At 34.6% G+C, this 26,084-nt stretch overlaps 1 protein-coding gene across 3 annotated transcripts; it reads right to left on the bottom strand.

Annotated features, from left to right (window-relative positions):
• Positions 1–996: 996 nt before the first annotated feature.
• Positions 997–24,698, bottom strand: LOC125680681 (WD repeat-containing protein 17-like). 3 transcript variants are annotated; one of them, XM_056154001.1, is made up of 27 exons: positions 24,641–24,698; positions 23,552–23,733; positions 22,557–22,974; positions 21,552–21,800; positions 21,148–21,443; positions 20,801–20,914; positions 17,451–17,597; positions 17,282–17,364; positions 17,084–17,170; positions 15,774–15,862; positions 15,560–15,635; positions 14,920–15,122; positions 14,661–14,810; positions 14,113–14,246; positions 13,733–13,858; positions 12,454–12,609; positions 12,299–12,363; positions 11,035–11,259; positions 10,469–10,568; positions 8,426–8,562; positions 7,675–7,786; positions 6,616–6,757; positions 5,882–5,984; positions 5,646–5,747; positions 5,199–5,300; positions 4,118–4,307; positions 997–3,894 (listed from the first exon to the last, which is right to left on the bottom strand). In XM_056154001.1, exons 2-27 carry the CDS (start codon positions 23,666–23,668, stop codon positions 3,775–3,777), a joined length of 3,843 nt encoding a protein of 1,280 aa, XP_056009976.1. In that variant the 5' UTR covers positions 23,669–23,733; positions 24,641–24,698; the 3' UTR covers positions 997–3,774. The 3 variants fall into 3 exon arrangements, with proteins under 3 accessions (XP_056009976.1, XP_056009978.1, XP_056009977.1); XM_056154003.1 differs by lacking the exon at positions 24,641–24,698 and adding an exon at positions 23,293–23,427 and having other exon boundaries at positions 23,552–23,675; XM_056154002.1 differs by lacking the exons at positions 23,552–23,733; positions 24,641–24,698 and adding an exon at positions 23,293–23,545.
• Positions 24,699–26,084: the final 1,386 nt, after the last annotated feature.

Below are 26,084 nucleotides of genomic sequence, written 5' to 3'. Positions count from 1 at the left end.
GATATCTAGCCTATGTAAGTGCTGAAAGGTTAATAATATTCAAAACTGCAAGAAGGGATATATATACTTTTATTTCTGATATGTCCAACACATCTATTTAAAATTATCTGCCGAGTATCAACATATCATGCAAGTATTAAAATCATGTGACACTGTTAAAATTTCGTGTTAATCCATCTATTAGATATAAAATGCACATGATTTGTATGGAACGCCAATTTTACATAATCTCAAATAATTGAAGACATTTCTTATCATTTGAAGATATCATCAATCCATGCAATTATTGCGCACAATTAAACTAACGCACGCATCGAATCAATCATTATGCAATAGATAATTCAATATGCACATTAATTAAATTGATGCGCACATAGAGTCAGCTATTGCTCTCACTCTTTCAATTGATGCGCGCATCAATGTGGTGAAAATATTGCTCGCGAGAATTAATCCAGAGCTCGGTTGAATAATCCGTCAGAGCTATATCATGTATTTACAGTGGTGGATCTAGAGGGAGTCACATACTTCCCTTTGGTTGGAAAATTCTAATAGAAATTAATAGTTTTGGACATTTCTATACTAAAATTCTAAATTCATCCTCTGCAAAATTATCTCCTGAAAACGGTTTTAAACTAGAAAACTGGCAAATCAGAAAGGGTCCTGTAATAAATCTGAAAATCGAAAGGGATCTTCCTATTCCTAATCCAATCATTGTGTATATTTATGAAAATATTTCCAAGAAAAATGTAGTTATCATATGCTAAAGAAAGTGCTAACGAATGGACAGACAGATTGCTATAGAATTGCATGCCATTGAGAACAATTTTATTTTATTAATATTTAAAAAAAAAATCTAAGTCTCATAACCCTGAAAAGACAAATCACCGAAAGCGCTCGTCCTCTACATAATCCATGTATCATGTATAAAATTTATGAAAATCTTCCCAAGAAAACTTAAGATATATGTGGCAAATTGCTAGAAAGAAAACAACAAACTCCGATTACTGTATTTAATAATGTAACATAATGAAAGTAGACTGTAAACAACATGGACGGCATATATAATTGTGTGTCACAATGTTATCAGTAAAGAACACCACTGGAACGACTGGTCTTTGCAGATATGAATACTAATGTATATAAAACTAGCAAGAAGTGAAAACATCTCCTCAAACGTTGAACACCAATGAACATTGGCACATAAAAAGCAAGTGCAACAGCAAAAGCTATTAAAGTAAAACAGATATTTCTCACAGGTAACAATAAACTAAGAACACAGAACACTAACAACGTATAAAAATCATCTGTTCAAACTTCCCAACCACAAAACTGGACATTTGTGAAAACATTGTACTACATTTACTGCAATAGTACCTACTGTCCAGGTCAATGCCACTGGTAAATTTTGAGTGATATATTCAGATTTGCATCATTGATTGTTCCAAATCAAGTCTGCTTTGAAACAGAAAGTATGTCATGTGGTACTGCAGTCATGGGTATGCCAGCACAATGTGTATTAATATAATATGCAAGTAGATGTACAGCATTTGCTGCTAAATTAGGCATATGAAAATCACAATATATGTTTTTGTACACGTATATTGATAAACAACATGCATAATGTATCAGAAATACACGTGTTGATTATGAGTAAAGCTAAGTACTCTAATCTGAATATCCTATATAGAAATAAATATATTATGCACCTAATATATGGATACTGATTAAATGTACTGTCATCACAAGACTTTTTGAGATCATCACCAAAAGAACTGCAGACATGAACAAACAAATATAACTTCGTACATTCTTGATGTACTGTGTTCGATAGTAATGTCTAGATATGCAAACACACATTGATAAAATACATAATTAAAGACAAATTGTACAAAATGCAAGTATCACAGGCAGTTTGAGTAATACATGTATGTCCTTTAATGATTTTCCTTATCTAGGACTAATAATCATAGCATGCTCAAAATCCTGTAACAACTAGAGTTGTCTGAATGGAAGTAATACCCCCCCCCCCACCCCCCCCCCCCATGAAGAGGAAAATCGGTTGAAGCCCCCAATCTTTTTTTTTTAAAACCTTTTGACCTCAAAATCACTAGATATAATCTTTGTGCCACGAGTTTACCACTGGTGTGAGTTAAATCAATTCAGCTTCAGCATTTAAATAAAATAATTATACATGAGGGAATGCAACATAAATTTTATATATCATTGCTACTCATGAACAATTATAATCCTAAACCGCTAATTTTCTGTATTAAATCTGTGCTTTTCTTTTTTTACCATGTCATATTGATGTTAAATATATTTGTACTTTTTCCTGTGTTTTCTCTAATGTTTATTATTCTATGCTTTATAATTTTTTCAAAACAGAATATTTATGTGTAGAAGGTAAGGTTACCTGGAGCAGTCGTGAAACAAGATGATGGAAATCAATACAAGCTAGGTAGCAAGTATCAATATATCCAGAAAAAGAGAGAATAGAATTCAAATTTGATACATAATTTTCAATATCATAGAGAAGTGATTTCATGAAAATTTGGTAGAATTTCAATGACAATTACAAAAATCATTTACATTTGCTATCAAGCTATCAGAATAAATGTATATTTACAATGGGACAATTAATTTCGATGTCAATGCAGAGAAGCAGTCATATTCAAATTCTGTTTGGAGCTTGGTAGGACTTCCATTAAGACTAAAGAATTGCTAAAACACACAGTGTGAATGAAAAGTGTTGAGGGCTTTAGTTTATCACTGGCATAAACAATTTACTGACAAACTATTAAACTAGAGTAAAAACAAAGGAGCTGGACGGTCGTCAATAATCACGAGGAATGACGCGCGTCAGAATTTCCTTCTGAGAATCAATCAGAGTTGTACAGCATCAAATTCTATGACATCAAAGAATGAGAACAAGCTACTTTAAATGCTGTTGGAACCCTGGATAGCAAATTGGTGCAAAAATGTATATGAAAAGTAGTTAGCATGAGAAATGCGTCCGTTTAAACAGAGTATTCATTGCGAGCGAAAAATAAATAAAGTTAAAGTTACATTAAAATGACGTCAAAAAATGTATGTTAACTGCTTCAGGTCAAATGACATACAATTTTGTATTTGAAACATCACCTTTCTTTTAATGCAATCAATTAGAAATTTGGTATATTTGACAGAAAAATTCTTGATTAAAGTTTTGTGAATTTTCATGCATTGTTCTCGTTTAAGGAGTTAAATCAAATGTCTCAATAATTTCTGTACAGCCCTAATACTTCATTAACCCATAAACAGGTTCCACCAACTCAACATATACTTTTCTTTAGGAAATTCATGAGCCAAACAAAATATCTGGTAGCCAGGGTCATTGGGCTTGTGGTTCATTACACAGACTGGTAATACTCTTACTAGATTGTTGCTGAATTTTGTGTTTGCATTTCTATATAACGAGTGACAAGATTTTAAAACAATGTAAAATTTGATTTTACGTAAATAAATATACAGTGCATGTGACTGTTGTGTACACATTTTTGTTAATTTGTACCCTGTGAAAATCCTTAAAAATTATTATCTGTATCAAGTGACCATCCTTAATATCAAACCCTTTAAAAATACCACTTGTTAAACCCTTTAAAAATACCACCTGTTAAACCCTTTAAAAATATACCACCTGTTGATATGCAAACAAATTTGACTTGTGCAGTGATCTGCAACATTTGCACAAGTTCAGTATGCTGACAGTAATTTCAACAGCAGTGTCCCTATTATCTAAAATGGATTAATTCTCAGCCCAGACGCCAGAGGAGAAAAGGGATTGACTTTAGCCCACATTAGTGCTTCATTTGGTGAAATTGCAGATTTTCCATCTTCTAAAAAATATGCCAATCCCTGCAATGCAAATCCAAATTTACATTTAAAAACTGGCCCTAAAATCGAAGATACCAGCATGTACATGTACAGACAACAGCATAAGAATTTCTGGATCAAAACTTGTCATTTTACAATGTATCTGGTGTTTGTGTTACCATAGAAACATGAACAAAGGTGAAAATGCTTGTTCAAACTTGTTACAAATGCATTCAAAGGCAAGATACTTTAAATTTGTACAAACCTGCACTCTTTGTTGGGACACACAAGACACGTGAACATCTGAGTGCGAAGGAAGATGTGAATTTGAGGCGCAATCCTGGCCTACTCGGTCGGGGTGATTGTCTCCCCCTGCTTTACGAATCAACTCTTCATATCTCTGCATAACATCTGGTGAAGCTGTCACCCGAGATAACTCTAGTGGACCTGGGTAACTGTAAAAAATCAAAATGTTATTTTCAGCATCATGCAAAATCTTATTATGAAAAATATGAATTTAATGGTAAAAAGTTCTGTGAAAGTTGAAAGCTGACCTGAACTTAAAATTGTTGGCAAGTAAATGAACATGCTTACAAATTCATTAATAATAGTGAAATATAATTTGTCATTGTTAAAAACAAATGCCTCCCCAGCTGCCCAAAGTGAAAGTGCTCCAAATTACACTCCTCCCCTAAATACTGCATGGTATAGAGAAAAAAGCATGAGCAGGAACATACACGTTGTGAACTGTACTGTGCATTAAGGGAAAAGATGGAGAAAAGATTCAACATCGATGTGATCAATGTCATTGTTGTATATCATACAAAAATAATGTCTGTTGTGCTGAAATACCAGTAGGAAAGTGAACAAACCCTTGTACATGAAAAAAAGCTATAAAACACTCCTCTTTGTCCACTGCAAATTGTAGGAAAATATTAGATCTCTGGGTCAGAACAAAGTGAACATCATTAAAAAATAATGAAGTATTGTACAAAATTTCAAAGCTATTTGATAAGCCATATAGGAGAAGTGTTCACAAGCTATTTTACACCCTCCATCCCTCTTAGATCCACTAAAACTTTAAGGATAACAATTGGATCCTCACATCCCGACAATATGCACATCTACAAATGGCAATGAAGCATTGTATAAAGTTTCAAGTCTATCCAATAAGCCATACAGGAATAGAAGCATTCACAAGATGACGGAGAGACTGAAAGACAGAATGTACAAAAATAATGTCTCCCCTTGGAAGAGGGGAGACATAAATATTCCATTTGAAATCCCCAAGCAAATCAATATCCATATAAATATAAACAACACACAATAAATATGTCAATATTCACCAGTTAGTCCTGGCCATACATATGGTGTCCCAAGCCAACATTTCTTTATTTATGACTTCATCTGTTACTGGAAGACACAAGCCTGCTTTGCTAATGATGTCCCTAAAAAGGCAACGGAATATGTAAAAGCAGGTACTGTAGTATTAATGAAATACTGCATATGTATTTACATATCAAAGGGTTTAATTTCATAATTCCAGCATCTTAATTTGCAGTCATAAGTATGCTAATTTATGGTAATTACCAGAATATGAATATTATAGAATTAACATAATGTAATACCAATGGTGCTAATTCATAATTACACTAAATATATTCTATAGACTACAACTGTAAATTTTGAATGTGCTCAAATAAATACACATAGTCTAAACCAGAACATATTACACATCATAGTATCAATTATTAGTGAACAAAATACATTTAATGATAGCATCAAGCATTTACCTGGCATGTTTGAACAATGGTCTTACTATCTCATCATAGCCCAGTCTAATGGCCCTCAGGGCCCCAACATAGGCACACAGGCACATCAATTCCATTCTTTGTCTGTCAAAACAGATAGTAACTACAGTCAGTACATCAATAACTAATCATACCAATTAATTATAAATCACAATTCCACTAGAACTTGTAATATGAACAAGAACCGAGGTCTAGATATCAAACACTGGAAAGCTGACCTATCTAACTTGTGTTGCTGTAGTTTGTCTGCTCGAATGGAGCCCATAAACTGCAGTATTGGGAAGATATCATCCACCGACCATCTGTTTTTAGACATGGAAGCTGAAAACAAGATAGATAATGCCCTTAGGCTTGTGTTTCCTGAATAAAATGTGTAACTCAAATAAAGAATGATTGACATTGTTGTAATACTTATATAACTCAAATAAATCATAATAGACATTGTTATAATGCTTGTATAACTCATATAAATCATATTAAATAGACATTGTTCTAATTAATGGTTGTATATTCCAAATAAACTCACATCTTCTAAGACCTACAGCAAAGAACAGCAAACCATAGTATTGTTTTGCCTTCAGGTCAATTTTTAAAAGTTATCAATTTTAAATAATTTTTTATGTCAATATAGACATATATATGAATTTTCATAATAGTTGATACATTAGACAAAATAAAGAGAAATAACTCTATAATAAGAGTTAAAATCACGTATTTCACAATAGAAATCAACCGAAAATATTTTGAAAACATCCCCCCTCCCCCCGTGAAACACAAATTCCTTTTTGCAGGTATCATAAATTGTCATTTAGCTAATTCATATCAAAACTTTTGTGTGTTTCATTGTTGGGGAGGGGGGGGGGATCAATTGTAAATGAGGTTAAATTAAGAGTGAGAAATGAAGATAAAACATTAGCTTAAAAACTTCGACATGTACTATGCTTCCTCCTACCTTTGATGTATTCTAATCCTATATCCAGACCCACTTCTGGGGACGATGACACTACATAGTATCTGACACAGTCAACCGGCTTTATTTGATTTTTCAAAGTTTCTGCTTCATGCAAACATTTGTCAAGGGGTGGAAGATCAGCCTGTTGGATCAAAAGAACTAACATTATCAGGATGTTATGCTTACAAAAGTGGGTTAAAATTTATAAAGTAGAACAGTAGTACATGTGACAGATTAATGCTAGTAGCCTCCTGGACTGAACTTTATCAATGAGGTTCCTGCAAATTGGATTAGAATCATACATTTTATACAAAGAAACTTTATGGGAGTTTTAATGAAAAACATCCATGTGTCAGAGCATGAACCATATAGAAGCTAAAGGTACTGAGGTCAACGCTGCAAAAACTATGACCTGGTCACTTCTCCGGAAAGTATTGGTCAGATGCAGAATCCATATTGTGAATGGTCCCATGAATCCAAAGATGCATCACCTAATTTGAATCATGTCTTTACCTTTTGATGCCATTGATATGATGTTTGCCCTCTAGACATTTGTCCCAGCAAGCTAAAAACATTTACAGATTAATTTCCCTTTCATAATGTTGTCAAATGTACTTAAGTATTAAAGTGCACATCATACTGTCATTCAATGCTTTAATTTCTATTCAATAAATAGGAAGGACCAACATTTTTTTCCTATTTTTTAGTAGCTGTAACCTGAGTTACCTTTCTTTTTCTCATGTACATTTTATATATAGAATTTAATACCAAGTGAATATTACTTCTTGTCACTTATTTTTAATTACTCACTTTCAAGAGTAAGCAATGTACACACTTGTTTACGAACGATTATGCATAAAATAATTACTTGACCAAAAATGAACTTTCAATTTTGTATGAAATTCAATGGTTGAACGTTCCCCTTCTCAATAATGCAGTTGTGCCAGTGAAAACTAGCCATTGTTTTGGCATATGTTCACCAGAATGATCATTTCCACATTCATGAAGGAGTGTAAAAATTGGTACAATATATCATGATATCAGACATCGGAATATTACCTTTCTATGGAGGTAATTAATTTCATCAGAACTAGCAGCACACTTGGCACAACATCTAATCATCAGGTCTCTGTTGTCCGGGATTAACTTCAGGAGGTCTACAGCTAAGTCCCTAAAATAGATCACGTTAATACATAAATTCAAAGAGCAAACTATGACATCAATTACAGAAATATTCTTTTGCTCATGATTGTACACATTCACAGTGTGAACAATCAATCAAGGTATGCCTTAAAATGAAGTTCCGCATCAAAGAAAGTTTGATGATGGGAGCATTAACAAGCATTTCAAATGAGAAAATGCAAAATAAGGAGTAATGTAAGGCCAAGGTCGAATTATTTGGGTGTAGATGTCATAAGCTCACCAAGATGTGTCTGTGTATGAAGTTTGAAGAAATATTTTATTCAGAAATGAGATATCATAAATACAAAATGGGACGAGAAGACATGAAAGAAGACAGACATGAGCAACACTATATATCACAGCCATATACATGGAGAGGCATAAAGCTAATTCAGAGAGATTTACTAGTATCAAACATAATCAAATTTCACTTTACATGACTGGTAATCACTACAAGGTTTTGGAGCAGCAAGGTAGGATGCAAGTGAATTGCACCTGAATTAAATGTCACAAAAACTTTTCTATTACTGAGAAACATTTGCTATGTTCAGAAGTTATAGACTGTTTCATGGAGGCCACAACATAAGGAGATTTAACCAGAGTTTTGATGAAACTTGAGAAGACCTACCATTTTCCCAAATGCTCACATCTCCGAGACAAATATTCCAGTGCTTGGAAAGTCTGCTCTGGCACATTACCCAGGACAACACCGACTGACGCTGCTAACTCCAACTCATGGCCCTGAATAAGGCGCTGAACTGCTTGCTATTTAAATAAAAATTTATGTTTAATATATAAATATCATACTGAATGTTATGAACTATTACAGTTGGCAAACTTTCACAAAGCATTATTTGTTTTTGATGGTGAACAGTATGTGCATGAATTCTGTGTAGTCAACATTTTTGTGTAAGGCCACCCATTGTTGAGTACTTTTGACCATTGCTTAGCAATGTTCCATCATGTTGGAGGGTGTGGTTTAATCATTCAGAGGGTGATAGTATTTTTGGTCAAATGTGTCTCAACCAATCAGTCGGCTAATTTATATGAAAGCAAAAATTTTTAATTTACTCACACTGCCTACAGTTTCCATGAAAAAGGACAAACAAATATTTCTAATAATATTCATTTAGGCTTTTCGTTTATATCCTAGATTAAATCTATACTACCTTATGGTCAATCATCACACTTAACTGCTAATGAATGAACTTTTATGTGTAGCATAAAATCATCAGACCATTAATCATCAGACCATTCTCTTCTAGATACACACTGCCTATTTACTTTCTTCCCTTTGAGTTCTCTTCAATCAATCATCAACAATATTTAACAGTGCCTGGAGTGTTTAGAGTCAGAGACCTTGGCTGGATATAGAGAGACAGGAACTTACAAAGCCTCTGCATTCATAATTCACAGTTCCTGGAGGTGTTTAGGGTCAGATACCTGGGCTGTATATTGAGAGAAAGGAACTTACAAAAACCTCTGCATTCATAAATGCTTTAAAAAGAAAATTTAAAAATGGTATACAATTCCAACAAATCTTTTCTTTCTAGATTTTTAGAATGATTTTAAATGACTGTAAAATACTCAGTTATATGTTGAAAGAAATTGATGTCATTTGGGCCACATCAAATCGATTCTCTGGTTCTCAGACAATTGTTTTTCAAAAAATGGGTAGGTAGGTAGGTAGGGGGTTTACTTTTTCAGTTTATCTCCATGTCACAAATGGGTAGGGATTTTTTGTCAATGGGTTTTTTTTTTGTGTTGTGAAGAAAGTTAAGAGTTTTACAAATGGTATTCAACACTGTATAGCCTCTTTTCACTGTTGAAAAAACCTTATTGCTGTCAGCTGTTTTGTTTCGACCTACGAAAACGTCGTACTTCAACTAGGCCTTGCTTTCATTAATTTGTTCCTTCACGGTTTCAATTTCTTTAAATTCACCGCCCAGAAGTTTCTTGCAAAGCGTATCAACTGTCAAGGACGAGTCTACCAGTATAACTGTCCATGGAACAATCTGTTTTGAGTTAAAAATAATCTCAGTGCTGACAAGAACTGTTTCTGTCGCCATATTGTTTCCATCAACTAAGCAGCACATCTATTCAGTAAGGCGCTTTATGATTTTGGCACCAAAACACGAATTTTATTTTGACGGATCAAATACGGGCGGCGGTGATTTTTTTCCGGGGCGGACATAAACTCGAGTCAGCAGCCGATTTTTTTGGGGGGCGGCGGTGTCTGAGAACCAGAGAATTGATTTGATGTGGCCTTGTCAGTAAGTCTAATTCTACAGTTATTCAACACACTAAAGCATTGAATATCATTCAAAATCAAACCTTGGAGTGGCATACAGCCGAGTGATAAAAATTGAAGCATATTCCTTACATACAAAAAGTGTGAGGACACAGAGCCTATGCAAACCCTTACATTGCAACCCCCCCCCCCCCCAAAAAAAATTGCTGGAAACTAAAAGTTTACCATGGGATATTTTTGTTTGGGAAGGGGAGGGAGGGGGCAAAAACTTTTGCCCCTCATGTATGCATTTGAACTGTTACACTTCATCAAACTAATATTGTTACTTTTTGTATGGATACAATTTAACGTATTTGGAGTGGTGAACTCTGTCATGATTGACACACCAGAATCAGTATTACACGTATTACACAAGTATACCTGACAATCATCAACAGAAAGATGACAACAAGCAGCCAGAACAGGAGACCCATTGTAAAAATACCAGTCTGCTAATTTCTGGACCGTATTGGTCAATGATCTGAAATTAATACATAAAACTTGAAACCAGTTTGACAGGTACATGTATGCTATACTTCAGACAATTTTTCATTTCCAAATTTTACCAGAAATATGTATACCTATCCATACATTAAAAAAATTTGCTAGTTGCAGTGCACATATCCTTAAAATGAAGTAAATATTGATGGATTGCTGTAAATTATTTTTGTATATTTATTTCATACCCTTACATTTAATTATATGTAAATTTGTGAACTTGCCTTTCACATGTTTCATGGGGGAAATAAGATTGTCATGAATAAATTTTGTATATAATATAGTGATATATAAAATTGAATGTTGAATGGAGGGGGTTGTTCACTTGCTCAATTTAATTTCATTAACGAACATTTTTTTCCAAATACAATCAGTATTTTAATGTGACATGTTGACACAGTCATGCTGAAGCAGTATACCCCCCTCTCTACTGTCAATATGGAACTTACTTTTGGTAAGACTTATTTGGTTCTACTCCATTGCACAATCCCTTAGAAGCATATGTTTGTGACATTTCATCAAACACCCCCTCACAGGCAACTTGAGCTGTTAACACAGCATGAGATAGTTGTCCTCTGGAGCAAGAGAATTCTATGAGAGTCTCTGGATCACCAACAGCTGTACAAAATGGGATGAGACTCTCATCATCTTCTTTAGATAAATACTGTGCATATCTGAAAACAAAATGTGTTCAAGAAACACTGATGCCCCTGTATGGTCAAATTTTAAGGTGAAGGTCATGAGGTCAAAAGTATTGGACAGGTATGAAAAGAAATGGCTGGTCACAAGGAACACACATATGAAATATGAAAGCCCTATCACCATCCTATCAAACATTATGACTAAGGTTAGTTTTTGCAGAAAAACAGACAGACCAAAAACCGAATCTCCAATTATGGGTGCATAAAAAAAAAAAAAATGCACAACAAAAAAATTCAACCAAAGTTTTTGTAGAGTTGAACTGTCACAACAAGAAGCCCATGTGTCTGAACCCTCATCTATGAAAATCAGGCAATAAACTTTAAAGTGGTGTTTGTTTGCTGGTGCACCAAGTAAGTCTTTCATCTAGATTAAGACTATTATTTTTTCATGATTGGATATGATTATTAAAATATCACTCTATTGTTTTTTCAGATTTTTTTTTAACCAACAATTAGATTATGCACTTGATGACTTTTGTCACCTGATGATAACCAATTCTTCCTTTACTCTCAGGACCTTAAGAATATTTCAGATGACACACACACGCACACACACAGATATATATATATACACACACACACAAAACTAAAACATTAATTTTTTGCACTCAGTGACCCCACCTACCCATATTTTTAAATTCTGCTCTATAGAGAAAATGCAATAATTTGGTAGAAAACTCCTTGTTCATTATATTTATACATAAAGTTTTCTGAATATACATGTATTCAGATGATTCCCAGGACTGTACCATCTTTGGAATTAAAGTTTTCACACTTTAAGCCCAAAAGGGTGGGGTCCTTGAAATCACATTGTTTGTTCTTCTACCTCTAAAGATGCTATATAACAAAATTGGGTCAGTAATTCCCGAGAAGTTAAAATGTTTAAGCATTTAAGAATGCTGTATGACAACAAATGGGAACAGAACACAACATTTCAGTTCCAAAAAATATAATAATTATACATAAGTTTTAATCTTCTCTGATAATCTCTGAGTACAAAGTACAAGTGAACCTTTTCGTAAGAGATTTCCAGTAATCCATTGAAACGCCTGGAGCAACTGCAATGGCCCTCTCCCACTACAAGAAATACAAAATCAAGCTGTTTTCTCAATCCAAGATGTAGAAATCAACATGAACAAAAATCAGTACAAGAGAAAAATTTGATACCTCTCCAAGCTCCACCATTAGTTCACAGTATCTCTGAAGATTTCCCAATTGGATGTAAATTTTAGCAGCTTCACGAAGCCTGCCCTCTCGAGACAAACTTCCTATGCCCCCACCAAATGATGACATTTTCACCATTTCTTGCTCTTGAGCCTCTGACTGAAACATTCATAGTTACTTTATTATCATCAATAACTCTCACTCAGTATCTTATGTGATGTACATTGCACCTCAAATCAAAAAACAATTAAAGCAATGTTTCAGTATGTCATAAACTTAACAAGAGTACCACAAACTGTACATGATATGCCCGTGAAAATGCTTACATACTATGATAGTGTTTTTTCTTGAGCCATAATTTGTAGAAATTTGCTTTAGGCAGTATCAGGCTGTGACATACTTTCTTAGCATAATATGAATAAAAGGTCTTTACTTAAAACTGTGACAGGAGGCAGATAGACAAACCAAGAGTTCTGTGTGTAGAATATTTCCCCAAATTTGTCAAAGTTCAACAACCTCTCAATATTCAAAATGTCAAACAAATTTAAAAATAGTTGAAAATCAAAATCCTTGCACAATTCAAGTTATTTACAAATACCATAGCTTCTGAATTGTGAGAGGAATTATAAGGACAAACCATATCCTTTATTTGATACAATGTATAATATTTCCTTAAAATGGACTAAGTTCAACAACCTGTAATTTTCTTAAGAATCGAAGGAAATCAAAATCCTTGCCACATGCATATCTTCCATACCCATACAGATACTCTGTATAATAAGAAGGTCCTCACTTGAAAACTGTGGGAGGAGTTTATCGAACAAATCATGTACTCTCTTTGTAATATTTCCTTAAAAAAAAGACTATGTTCAACAACTTGTAATTTTCTCAAAAAATTGAAGAAAATCAAAACCCTTGCCACTTGTACATCTTCAATATCCATATAAACATTTCGTACAATAAAATGGTCCTCACTTGAAAATTGTGGGAGAAGTTTGCCAGACAAATTATGTACCCTCCATATAACAATAATTTTCAACTAAAGGGGCACAACTACTGCAAGAGTGGATCAAAATTGCAATATGATCTAGAATGGTCCATAAAGAAGCAACATAGCAAGTTTCACCTTGATAGGAAATTAGAAACAGAAAACCCCGAACAGACGGACGTACGTACAGACATCGTTGTACCATAATACATCCCATTTAAAGACGGGCGTATAAAAAGAAAACTCTTTTCAAAACATCATTATCTTTTTTTAAAATAATAAAAATGGACATACTGTTTTGAATTTAGACAAATGCTTGACATGCATGATGCCTCTCTTGTACTTCTGAGACAACAGAGAATCATCCAGCCCCTTCACCACAGACACCAGCTCCCAGAGGTTGTCTGCCCCTGTTGGTGGCTAAAATAATCATATTTCATAATCACTTACACGTCTGGAGTTCACCTTCTACATCATTTACAAACAACGCTCTTTCAATACACTTAAACATTTAAATACATTTATCATTACAGCTGTTAATCTCATGCATCATGTGTGGTAGAGCCTTGTGGATCTTTTAATTAATAACATCATTATGCATATACAACCATTCATTCAATTTTCCATCAATAAGGATAAGTTAACGTGAAACATAATGCAATATTGTCTCTTACACTAAAGAATTTTGAACACATTTTGATAAGCTTGTCTCTGTTATTGCTCGGAAGTCCTGCTTCCATCTCAGCCTTTAAATCTTTGCTGCCTTTCCCACATAACAGAGGTGGATTTCCTATTGCCATAGCAGAGTCTGAAAAAAAACCCACCCCAACATTTTTTTATTAATTCATACTAAATGAATATTTATCTATTACAATCAACACAATTATCACAGTTCAGACAGGTTTCTTCAAATTTTGTAAACTTGACAGTTTTGATATAATATCTAAGATTTTAACAGAACCTTCTGTAAATCGCCTATATTTTGTGACACTTTATCAATCTAGCAATATCTCCTTGTCAGACTTAACAGCAAAACAAAATTTTAATGAACCTTCCAATTTGTTCATTATTAAAACATACATGTAAAATCATTCACAAGAACCTTAGTTTTACTTCATGGCAACCTCTGGAAAAAAATAATGTTCTTGCAAATACTGTACACTGTAGAGCAGATTCATGTCAACTTGTTTGTTGTCTCTGAGAACCCAGTATTTACGTGTACCTGTTGATCCTAGAACACTTGTCCATGGTTTCCCGGCCAGAACGTTAAGTTCTATAGGCTGCACAAGAGAATTCAATGACCACATTCTGACAGTGGAATCCCGGGAAGAAGAAGCCATCAAAAACGGTCTTTCAGGGTGACTAGTTAAGCCTAGAAAAATGCAGAGTTGCTACACATAAATAAACATCTATAAACTTGAAGACGTAAATCTTGGGTCACACAATACCCCCCTCTTCCTTCCCAGAATACCAAATCTTACCATAGACATCAGCACCATGGTCTAACAAAGTCTCCACACAAGCTCCATCCCTAATGTCCCAGATTCTGATTTTGTAATCCCAGCTCCCAGACACTAGTAGATAAGGGATCTCCCAGTTCCACATGATCCCTCTCACAGGCCCCTCATGTCCTCGAAGTACTTGGTAGCAGGATTCCTGGGAGTAATCCCATACATGTATTGTGCTGCAAGCATGACATTTATGATGATTCTTTTCCTGACCATAGATTTCAAATTCTCATGTGAATTTGGATCAATCTTATTGTTGCTATTTTAGATATGGAAATTGCCATTTAATGCTTAAAAGGACATTAACTGACAACTAATGAAGAAAAATTTATCTCAGAGTTGAGGAAAAATGTGACCTTTAATTGAATTTTGGGAAAATTTCTCCACAATGGTTTAATTTCATGCAATTTTAGCCAATGTTTCTATACAAATAAAAGTAAATTTACATCAAAATTACACCAAAAAGTTACAGGATGTATAAATTTTAATATGACAGTAGTGATTTAGGTAATGTAAGATGTTTTAGTCAGTAAGTGGAAAATATGACTTTGGCAGTTTAAAACATTTGTAGAAAAGGCATTTTAAATATCCACAGTCAAAATAAATACTCAACCAGTCATCTGACCCACTGGCCAGCATGCCTTCTTTTAGTGGGGACCATTTGATGTGGAACACTTTAGCAGTATGACCTGCAAAACCAAACATTAATGCAAATATCATGATTGAAAGAAACAATATATGAAAGTACTTCTTTCTCTCAAAGACCATCCTCGCGAAGATGTCAAAGACCCTAAAACATCACAATGTTTAAATGTGGTCTGGTTTACCTGAGAATATCTTTAATGGCTGATCTGCAACAGTAGCTAAATAATAAATCCGCACTAGTTTATCTTCACAAGCAGTAGCCAACATATCCCTAAAAATTACAATGAAATCAATCAGATGGAATTTCATATTTGACACTTTTCTGACATTTTCAATTGTTCAAAGCTATGAAGATGAGCAAAACGATGCTATATTTACCTATATCAGTGGTGCTACATTTCTGCATCTTTTTATTATTAAAATACAAACACATTAGTTATCTTCAATGCCCAGGAACTTACTCACCACTTATTTCTCTCTGCACCAAGAGGTACATAAGGCCTTAAAGTTGTTTGAGGATCTGAGTTTATTTAAACCAGTAAAAAAGAAATTTCTTTATGATTGGTACCTCAATGGTTTGCCAGAATAATATATAAAACGAGAAAGTTTGGCACATACATATTTTAGCGCAAATGACAAAATATTGCCTCAATTTAATTTTAGCACACCAGCAATTTGTTGCAGAATACATTTAGTGCAGAGTTTCTGGTTTGATTCATGTCTTTTTCCCTCATGTTCAAGCAAGCATATGCTCAATAGGGTTGGGGGGGGGATGTGATAAAAAGAATCTCCCAACCACAAACCATGGGAGATCCTAAATTTATTTCTCTGTATAATATGATGACATCTAAATATGGTCGCATAAATGATTGTGCACTCGTAATTTTTTATACAATGTTTTGTTTGGAGTACAGCAGAAGAATGCAGAGGTAACACAGGTACTTCTACAGGCATTGTCACGGGGACAATTAACACGATTAAAGTGATATATTTTGACCTCGAGGCTCTGAAGTAAATGACACATTGGGGAGAAAACTCTGGAGGTGTAAATGATAAGTGCACAATCAAACCTCATTTGATTAGTTGATCTGTGTTTCTTTAGCAATATTCAAATGATAAACAATCCCATTCACTTGTGTTTGTGTGTATGTAAAATACCCTGACCCTCCGATATTATGTAAGCAAATGTTTTTGTTATAAGAGTCAACTAAAGAATGACCTGAAAATTTTTGAAAAATACTTTTTAAAATGGAAAATCGTTGGCCCTCTTCTAATTTTGGCATAAAAGGTCACTTGCACTAAAGGCACTAAATTTGATAGTGCACCAAATTTTCTCGTTTTACAGTATTTGTTTTTCATCATGGCTGATGGCATGTGTGAAACGTTTAAATAGATCAGTTATTTTGGGAGATATATTACATTTGAAACAGATAGGCTCATCAATGACAAAATACTTGCAAATGTAAAAACCAATGATGTCTTTTCTCCTTACTTGTTGTCGGGGCTCCAGTCACACCCGTATACCGCTCCTGGGTGACGATACTTCTGAACGATCTCTCCATTCACTAGTCTTATTATGCTGCAGAGAGTAATGCATTAAAAGACAAATGTTGACATACACACTGTACAGGTAAAATTAACATTTATTTTTGACATCCAGTCTTACAGTAAGAAAAAGTTCTCATCTTACCAGTATCCATCAGCACCTGCTGACATTATGCGCTTGGAGTCTTTCTGATTCCATGCAACACAAAATACTGCTGATTTATTGGTCTATAATGAGAAAAATTATCAGATTAATTTATAAGTATTAAAATACCAGTCAAGAAATTTCAGAGTCTGATTTTTGTGACACTTACATCTCTAAATCTCTCTATGATTCTTCCTTTTCCGATATCCCATATGAACATGCCCTGTTTAGACGTACTGGCTAATATACAATTCAAATCTCCAGGAGCCCAAGACAGGGCGTAGACCACACCTTCATTTCCTGGAGAGCTATCTATCTAAATAAACAAGTATATAGGTGTTGTGTGTCACTATTGCTCAGACTACCGCTTAAAACAGATTTATTAGGTTTATAATGAAGATGGTGTACCAGTACATCAAATAAAGGTTCTATAACCAGTGTGAGTTTAATAGTAAATATAACAGTTTTTTTTCCCAAACTCAAGTTTCATAATCTTTTTAATTTTTAAAGAGACACTACAGCTCATTTTGCGCAAAAATCATGAAATGACAATTTTCCTAGCGCTTTCTCAATTTTTGTTGCATTGTTGAAAGTATGAACTTTGCGAAAATAACACTTATCTAAAGTTAAAAATTATCGTTTTAACGTAAAAATTAATACTTTTTGATGGCCTATACAAAAAATATCGAGTCTCCTCCTTTCAGTCTTCAGACGCATGCGCATAGACAGTAAACAGTGCAGCATGTCGTCCAGTGAGAGAAAGTGTAGTTGATAGATCTAGAATTTTGACAGATTCTGTGAGAAAAGAGGTAAAAATAGAGTGAGATAAAACTCATACGTGAAATAAAATTTACCATGGTATCAGTTTGACCGTTGGAAAACAAAGAGTTCGGAGAAACCCATGTAACTCAGTGGCGGATCTAGGATTTCCGAAGGGGTGTGAAAGTCAAAGATTAGTCACAGTAATCGGCCATTCTGGTGAAAATTTGGATTTTCATTCAAAATCTGTGGCGTAAAAAGGGAGGGGGATCCTGCCCCCCCCCCCCCCCCCCCCCCCCTCTAAATCTGCCATTGAGATTAGCTGCGAAGACACTACTTTTAAAAGTAAGTGCTATTTTTATCTGAACACGACACGTGTTAGTTGTAAAAACATCGGTCAATGGGAACATGGAAAGGGTTTCTGTTGAAATAATGATTGATATAATTACTTATTTTAAGGAGCAGGGAATACTCTTATACTTGAAAGGTGAGTGTGGACCTCCTTGAAGGGGAATTTAAATAATTTTCTACACAACACCTTTGCTGTCATTCAAAACCACGTGATGTAAATAAGCATTCAAAAGTCCGAGTCAGAATGAAGAAACTTTTGAATTCCGAACGATCTTCAAAGCGCAGTTGAGAGTAAATTTATGCATCCCAATTGTTCAAAATTGTCAGTATCGATATGAATTTTATCATTTTATCAATACATGTTTTAAAAAACACTTTATTAAAATGTGGAAAATGAGCTGTAGTGTCTCTTTAAGAGGCACAAGTCTGAGAACACTGTTTACTAAGAAGCTCATGTTATAAAACCTGTTTCTCCCATTATACACCTGCAGGGTTTTTGGTCTTTTATAAATATTTTCCCATTAGTTGATGTCAACACTATTGAAATACACACGTAAATTTAAATGCACAAGTGCTCTCAAAGATCTGTTGGAATAAAATACACAAGGAAAAGTTCGAAGATTGAAAAATTAAAAACAACCAATCAGCATTGTCCCAGGTGTTTCATAACATGTTAGTAAAACCAAACAAGAACAACTGCAATGGAATGATGAAATAAAGTCCATAAAGGGAAAACATTCTTTTTTTTTTTTTCATTCAGAAATAACTTGCTTCATGAAGTACGCTGGCATGAAGCGTTACAGTTCATATACCCTCATGGATTTTTAACAAGAGTATCGCAAACGGTACAATATACGCCCTATGGACAATGAAATTCATCCTGGAAGCATATAGTGCACTCTGAATTGATACAATACACATTCTAAATAGGAATGCCTTAAAGTGGGTCATGGTGCACTAATCCATCTGACAGGTGAACTGATTATTTATTTATCTGAGAGTGAGGTTGAAACAAAATGGTGGTGCAATATCTACCTATGATGATAAAAAGTCCAGGAAACCATTTGATCTACTTTTAGCTCTAAAGTAGGTCATGGTGCACCAATTAAGTTGAAATGTATTTCTCTGAGCATGCAAAACAAATTCTGGAAAACTGTTTGAGATACTTCTACCCCTAAAGTACTGTAGGTCATAGTACACCAATCTAGCTGAAATGCTAACTGCACTTGTCTTCCTACGAGAGGAAGCCTTTGACTAAATATCAGGGCAATATCTGTATCCTTAATGAAATAAGCCCGTAAAACTGTTTGACCTATTTTTAGCCCAGAAGTAGGTCAAGGACGGACCAATCCAGCTGAAATGCAGACTGAACTTGTATTCCTCTGAGAGTAAGCCTTTGACTAAATATCACGGCAATATCTTATCCATAATGAAAAAAACCCCATAAAAACTTTTTGCCTATTTTTAACCCAACAGTGGAATCCAGCTGAAATGCAAACTGATCTTGTAATCCTCCAAGAGGAAGCCTGTGGCTAAATTTCAGCGCAATATCTGTCTTTATAATGAAAAGAAGCCCGGAAAACTGTTTGACCTACTTTCCCCAAAAAGTAGGTCAAGGATGGACCAATCCAGCTGACTTGTAATCCTCCGAGAGGAAACCTGTGACAAAATATCAGGAAAATATCTCTATATTCATTATGAACAAAAAGCCCACGACACTGTTTGACCTATTTTTAGCTCAAAAGTAGGTCAAGGATGGGCCAATCCAGTTGAAATGCAAACTGAACTTGTAATCTTTCAAGAGGAAGCCTGTGACTAGATTTCAGGGCAATATCTGTATCCATAATGAAAAAAAAGCCAGGAAAACTGTTTGACCTCCATTTAGTCCTAATGTAGTCACAGACCAATCCAGCTAAACTGCAATCTGAACTTGTATTCCTCTGAAAGGAAGCTTATGTGTAAATTTCAGGGCAATATCTGTATCTGTAATGAAAAAAAGTCTGGAAAAACTGTTTGATCCACTTACAGTCCTAAAGTAGGTCAAGGATGAACCAATCCAGCTGAAATGCAAACTCACTTAAGAATTCTTGTGGGAGAAATCGTGACCAAATTTCAAAGTTGTACATGCATCTGTTACTGAAAAAAGTCCGGAAAACATGACTCCAGACGGACGGACAGCCAGACGAACGGACAGCGCCATAACATAATACGTCCCGTCTAATGACGGGCGTATAAAAAATGAAATAGACATACTATATTTATCAAGATTCATATGTGTTGTAGAAATATCAAAGGCAAAAACATTGGAAATTAAAATATATATTTATAATAAGTGTACTACACAATTTGATAACAAAATTTGGATGTTTATTTTTTGATAAAATGCCTTAATTTCATCAATATACTCACTGGAGTCATAGAATTAATATCCCAGAGTTTGATAGTTCCATCAAAGCTACCAGTAGCCAGTATATCTCTGTTGTATGGACAGAACTTGCAATCAAATATTGTTTCTATATGTCCCTGCATCAAAAAAGTAAGCAATTACTCGCATTGTATCAAACGAATGCCATTGAGCAGGAGAGGCACTTTATAAAACTGAATTTGTACACACAATTGGAACATCTGTGTTCAGAAATATTAACAATGCAATATACTTGTTAGTAATATAGCTCTACAATTTCATTGAAGATGTGGGTTTTTTTTCTCATATAGGTGAAAAAGATTTTTTCTCATATACACATGTTGATCCCAACCTGTTCTCTAAGGAAATCCCATTTCCTTCCACCTAAATCATAAAGTCCAATTCCCCCATCTAAGAAGGTGCACACCACTTTGGCTGGAGGGAGAGCAAAGTGTGAGCTTGTTGTGCTGGCAGGGGCCAGCGCAGGGCTAGTGGAAGACACCTGGCGATCCCTCGCATCTTTTTTCTTTAACTGACGCTCAATACTTATTGTCTGAAGTGCATGTATCCCAGTCTTTTTAATTCTTATGTTCTCAATTGGAGTTGGTTTTGACACATTCCATATCCTCAGAATTCCACTTTTAACATCTAAAATGCAAAACAACACTTGACAAGAAATCTGACTAGGTTTTTCAACTCACCCAGCTTAAGATCCCATACAAAATTTCAAACTATCCAGTACAGAAAAAGACTTACCTCCAGTTACAAACATCCCTGGAGCTCCAGATATCCAGGCCAGGGTGTGGACATTGGCAGCAGCACTAGGTAATTTGAACTCTGTAATAACTGTCCCAGACTCAATGTCTATGAGGCGAACAGGATGAAATGTGTTTGTCATGATCAGGTAGTCCGCTGACAAGGGATCCCACTCTAGGGCAGTCACTGGATCATCGTCATCTTCCTCCATACTCTCAGGTCGACAGATCTCCTTCCGACTTTTCCCCCCTATGAATTGAAGTTGTATTTTACACAAAACACATCTCTAAGTATAGCCACTAACACAAATATTCAAAACTATCAGAACCTACAAGACTTTTCATACAGCCAATAAAAAAGGATGATGTCAGTCATAATATCCAGTGAAAATATTCAAGTTATGTCACATTCAGTTATTGATTAATTAATACAATTCAATTTCACATCGTCATCATTTAGATTAAACAAATGCCATGTTCTTTTTTCCTTCAATAGATCTGCATATTGTACACAGCTAATGCAGAAAGTCCTTAGCACACAAAATGACAATATATACATGTTTTTCTACTTAATATATTTTGGATGTTTGATAAAAAGTCCAATATAAGTCCTACAAAACCTGCATCAGTGCAGGACCAAGTGACCACTGACCAGCATCAGTGCAGGTCACCTTTTTTTGACCAGCAGAATCTCTTTCCATTTAAACTTTAGGTTAAAGGTCTTATCATCAATAGTGAATACTATGAATTTTTTCTTTATATAACATTGCTTCTATCTTCAAATTAAGGTTCACAATAGAATATACATGAGTGTAAGGTACCTTGAATCCTGTATTAATTACTACGTACTATGTTATTTAACCTTACTTCACTTGCTATTTATCAGTTGTTCCAATGTGCATGACATATTATATATTGTAATATCTAAGGAGAGGAGCCAGTAGGTTGAAAGAAATTGTCTCCATTTCATTATTCAATAAAATATGCTCAAAACAAAACAAGGTACCTATATTGCATATTGATATACTCCCATCCATATGACCAAAAGCGATTCTGTTGGGATTTTTTGGATGCCATCTAAATTGACATATATGTGAACTGAATCCAGATGCCTCTTTAAACGTTTGGAGTTTTTGTCCATTCTGATAGGTCCATACATTAAGAGGCCCAGTTCCCTGGATAAAACACACAGCATCAGTATATTTCACAGTTGTCCAGCCTACAGCTTTTGGTGCCTCTCTAGTGACCACTTCAAGCTTTGATATCACCTGCTGTTTTGCTATATTCCAGACAATGACCTGTTTATCTGATCCAGTTGTAACAATTAGGTCTGGATTTGTTGGGTGAAATTTGATGCAGTTTATTGTCTTTGTGTGTTCCGACATGATGGAAATCAACCTGAACTCACTGAATTTTCTATCCAGCTGAAATAAAATGCCAACATTCATTTAGTCATATTAACTTGACAATATTACTTATTAGGTTTGTTACTGACTGTCTACAGGAATATGTCGGGTTGTTCAAGTCTATAGAAGGTGAGGCTTAACAAGTGTTTTGTTTTGTCGAGGACCAAACCTTTTTATATAAGAAAGAAATACAATGCATAGATTTATTAACAGTCAACAAGAACTGAACTGAGAGAATTTAAACATAGTAACAACAAAACATGAACAACAAAGTTTACTATTTTTTAAATTATATTTTCATTTCAATATTCAAGAAGGACAACAATAACCGCTTACTTTTAATTTATGGTAACAGAGCAATTGGTACGATGTAACGGCCGCCATGTTGCCGTCTAAATTTTGTTACTCACCATCTTAAGAAATTTAGACGGCAGTCACATGACTCGTTTCATCCAATAACAGAGCGTCATTCTAGTTTGAGGCAAAACAAATATATATGTATCAACTCTCTAACTTTCCTCATTCACTATAGATACAATACTACATGTATTAGTTTACTTTAAGATATGGACTGTAGATAGTATTCAACTTATACCTCATAAATGTACATGGCCAGTGTGGCACAGTACACAAAGCGGTCTCCACTAGTTGCCACCACATCATTGTTCCAGGGCTGGCAACCTGCTGGTAACAGACCCACCTGTCTCACCATTGTTTTCACTTCTGTCACCTTCTTGGCAACATTTAGGTCAACTGTATCCAGTTCCTATATAATACCTAATCATTGAAGAGTAAGAGGAAAAAATGTCAGTGATGGAATATATTTATAGCTTTAGAATATAGGATTACATTGTTTGGAGAACATTTTCTGAGACAAGCATTATTTCATATCAAATGAGGATGTGAAGGGGCCCACACTAAAGTCCTTACTGTACAATATATTCATGCACATAGTTACATGTGATGGCCTCGGAAAGTTGAGCAAAGTTCAACTCCCAAAAATTATATGGGGTTGATTCCCAGCTCCCATGGAAAAATTTCTGTATTTGCACATACATACATGTAGTTCGCTGTAACTAACATATTTAAACATGTAGCACATTACTGCCCCTAATCAATGTTATTTAAGAATTAAGTCAAGCATAATATCAATATGATTTATCCAAGTGTCAATCGGTTAAAAGAGGGTCATCAGGCAGCCCCTTAGACCCTCACCATATTTTAAATACAAATCATTATCTTAACTTGCATATTGTTATAAATCCCTCGCCACACGCCTCTTGTACGTTATGGCAGTGTAACTTCAAAATGAATCGGTGGATCTGAGGATTGTTTACACTGCTTGCACTCATGCATGGTGTTACTTCACATATTTATTGTATTTCAAAGCAACCAATATATAAGATTTTATCAATGACGACAGACTGACCAATATAGCATGGCCGTTCTGTTTGAAAAATATACACATTTAACTTGCCAAGAAGTGTTTGCGAAATCGTTTGGTAACGTTGTAAACATTTTCTGTCCTATTCTGAAATCCCAACACATGACACATGTAATTGATTAATACAATATAATTTGCATCTCGTTTCTTATCTTAAGCAACCAGATGCATAAGTTCCTTAGATATGTACTATTGCCATTATCACATATACCATTAAACTTTGAGAACTTCAGATTTCACCTATTATTTGGCAAGCTCTCGAGTCACTGCTGTTTGCTGCCATGCTTGTCACGTGATCAAACTTTCCAAGGTTGGACGCATGCCGCGAAAAATTTGAAGTCCATATAAATATCACTCATGGCGTAGCAGCTAGATAACATGTTAGTGCTACGAAGTTGAATGATTAAGAAACGTTAATCCATAGAGTGCATTCAGTATATATTTAGATATCTTGCTTAGCAGTTAGATAGATATTAAATAATATTTAGGGGGCCTAGTTAGAAGGAACACTGTACGACCACGAAAAATCCTACCCCCTCTATATATATGTATTTAATCATATGTACTTTACTACCTTTACTATTATTACATGTAGAGTTGTTATGTACATGTATATATATAGACATCTATATCTATATATATATATATATATATATATATATATATATATATTTCCCCTATGTGTATTTCTGACTGTTTTGCATTAGGATACACGGTGGTACTTACATATAATGCAAATAAGTATTATCATGTTCAAACGTCTCATGTATGAACATTGCTCATACTAATAGTGCAGATTTTACTCTTGTTTTGTTTTTCTTTTTATCGTCATTGCACATTGAAATGTTAACAATCATGTATGCTGTATGCCCGAGAGGGCCCTAATTTGGAAATAAATCATATTCTATTCTATTCTATTCTATTCTATATAGAGGGGGTAGGATTTTTCGATCTTTGGCTTTATTTAGCGACTTATTGACAGAATTTCAGGTGCCTGTGGTACGACACATGCTGTTTGATTCACTTACGTAGTTCACTATTGGCAAAATATGCAAGCAGCTCTATGATTTGATTTTGATTAGATTATACATACCCGATATTGTTTAGTCAAGCTTACAAAACAGTTCAAAACTACCACCGTTTGCATAAAGGGATCCAGGGTTGGGGGGGGGGGGGGGGGGGGGGGCTATGATTAATGAAGAGAAAGTAAAAATTGAATTTCAACACAAAGCTCAAAATCCCAGAGGGAGAAGGAGAGAGAGTTCAGTGTATGGATATGATATTAAAATATCATTATCATAACTCTATTAATATAATAGATATTATCATTATAACTTTATTTATGGGCCGCGGTCCGATTAGCATTGGCCAACTTTTAGCCTACCTACGGATCTTCTTTTAAAACCTTCAATAACATATCTATAATATATATATATATATATATAATTATGATAAGTACATATTGCATTATGAAACACATTAATTCATATTAATGAAATATAAACAGGATAAAGTCGATTGAATCTGGAATAGAATTAGGATAGTCATGTAGTGTTTCGTTTTGTCAGTGCGTATTAATTAGCTTCTAAACTTTTCAAAGTAACATTTAAATATTAGATAGGGGCTTTGACACTTAAAAGTTATTTCAGATAATAACCTTTGAATATTGTAAGAGAGAATGCAT

This window comes from Ostrea edulis, chromosome 2 (genome assembly GCF_947568905.1).
Source record: "Ostrea edulis chromosome 2, xbOstEdul1.1, whole genome shotgun sequence".
NCBI classification, from domain to species: Eukaryota; Metazoa; Mollusca; class Bivalvia; order Ostreida; family Ostreidae; genus Ostrea; species Ostrea edulis.
The sequence above is the reverse complement of the archived record's forward strand: the minus strand, read 5'-3'. Positions and strand labels throughout refer to the sequence as shown.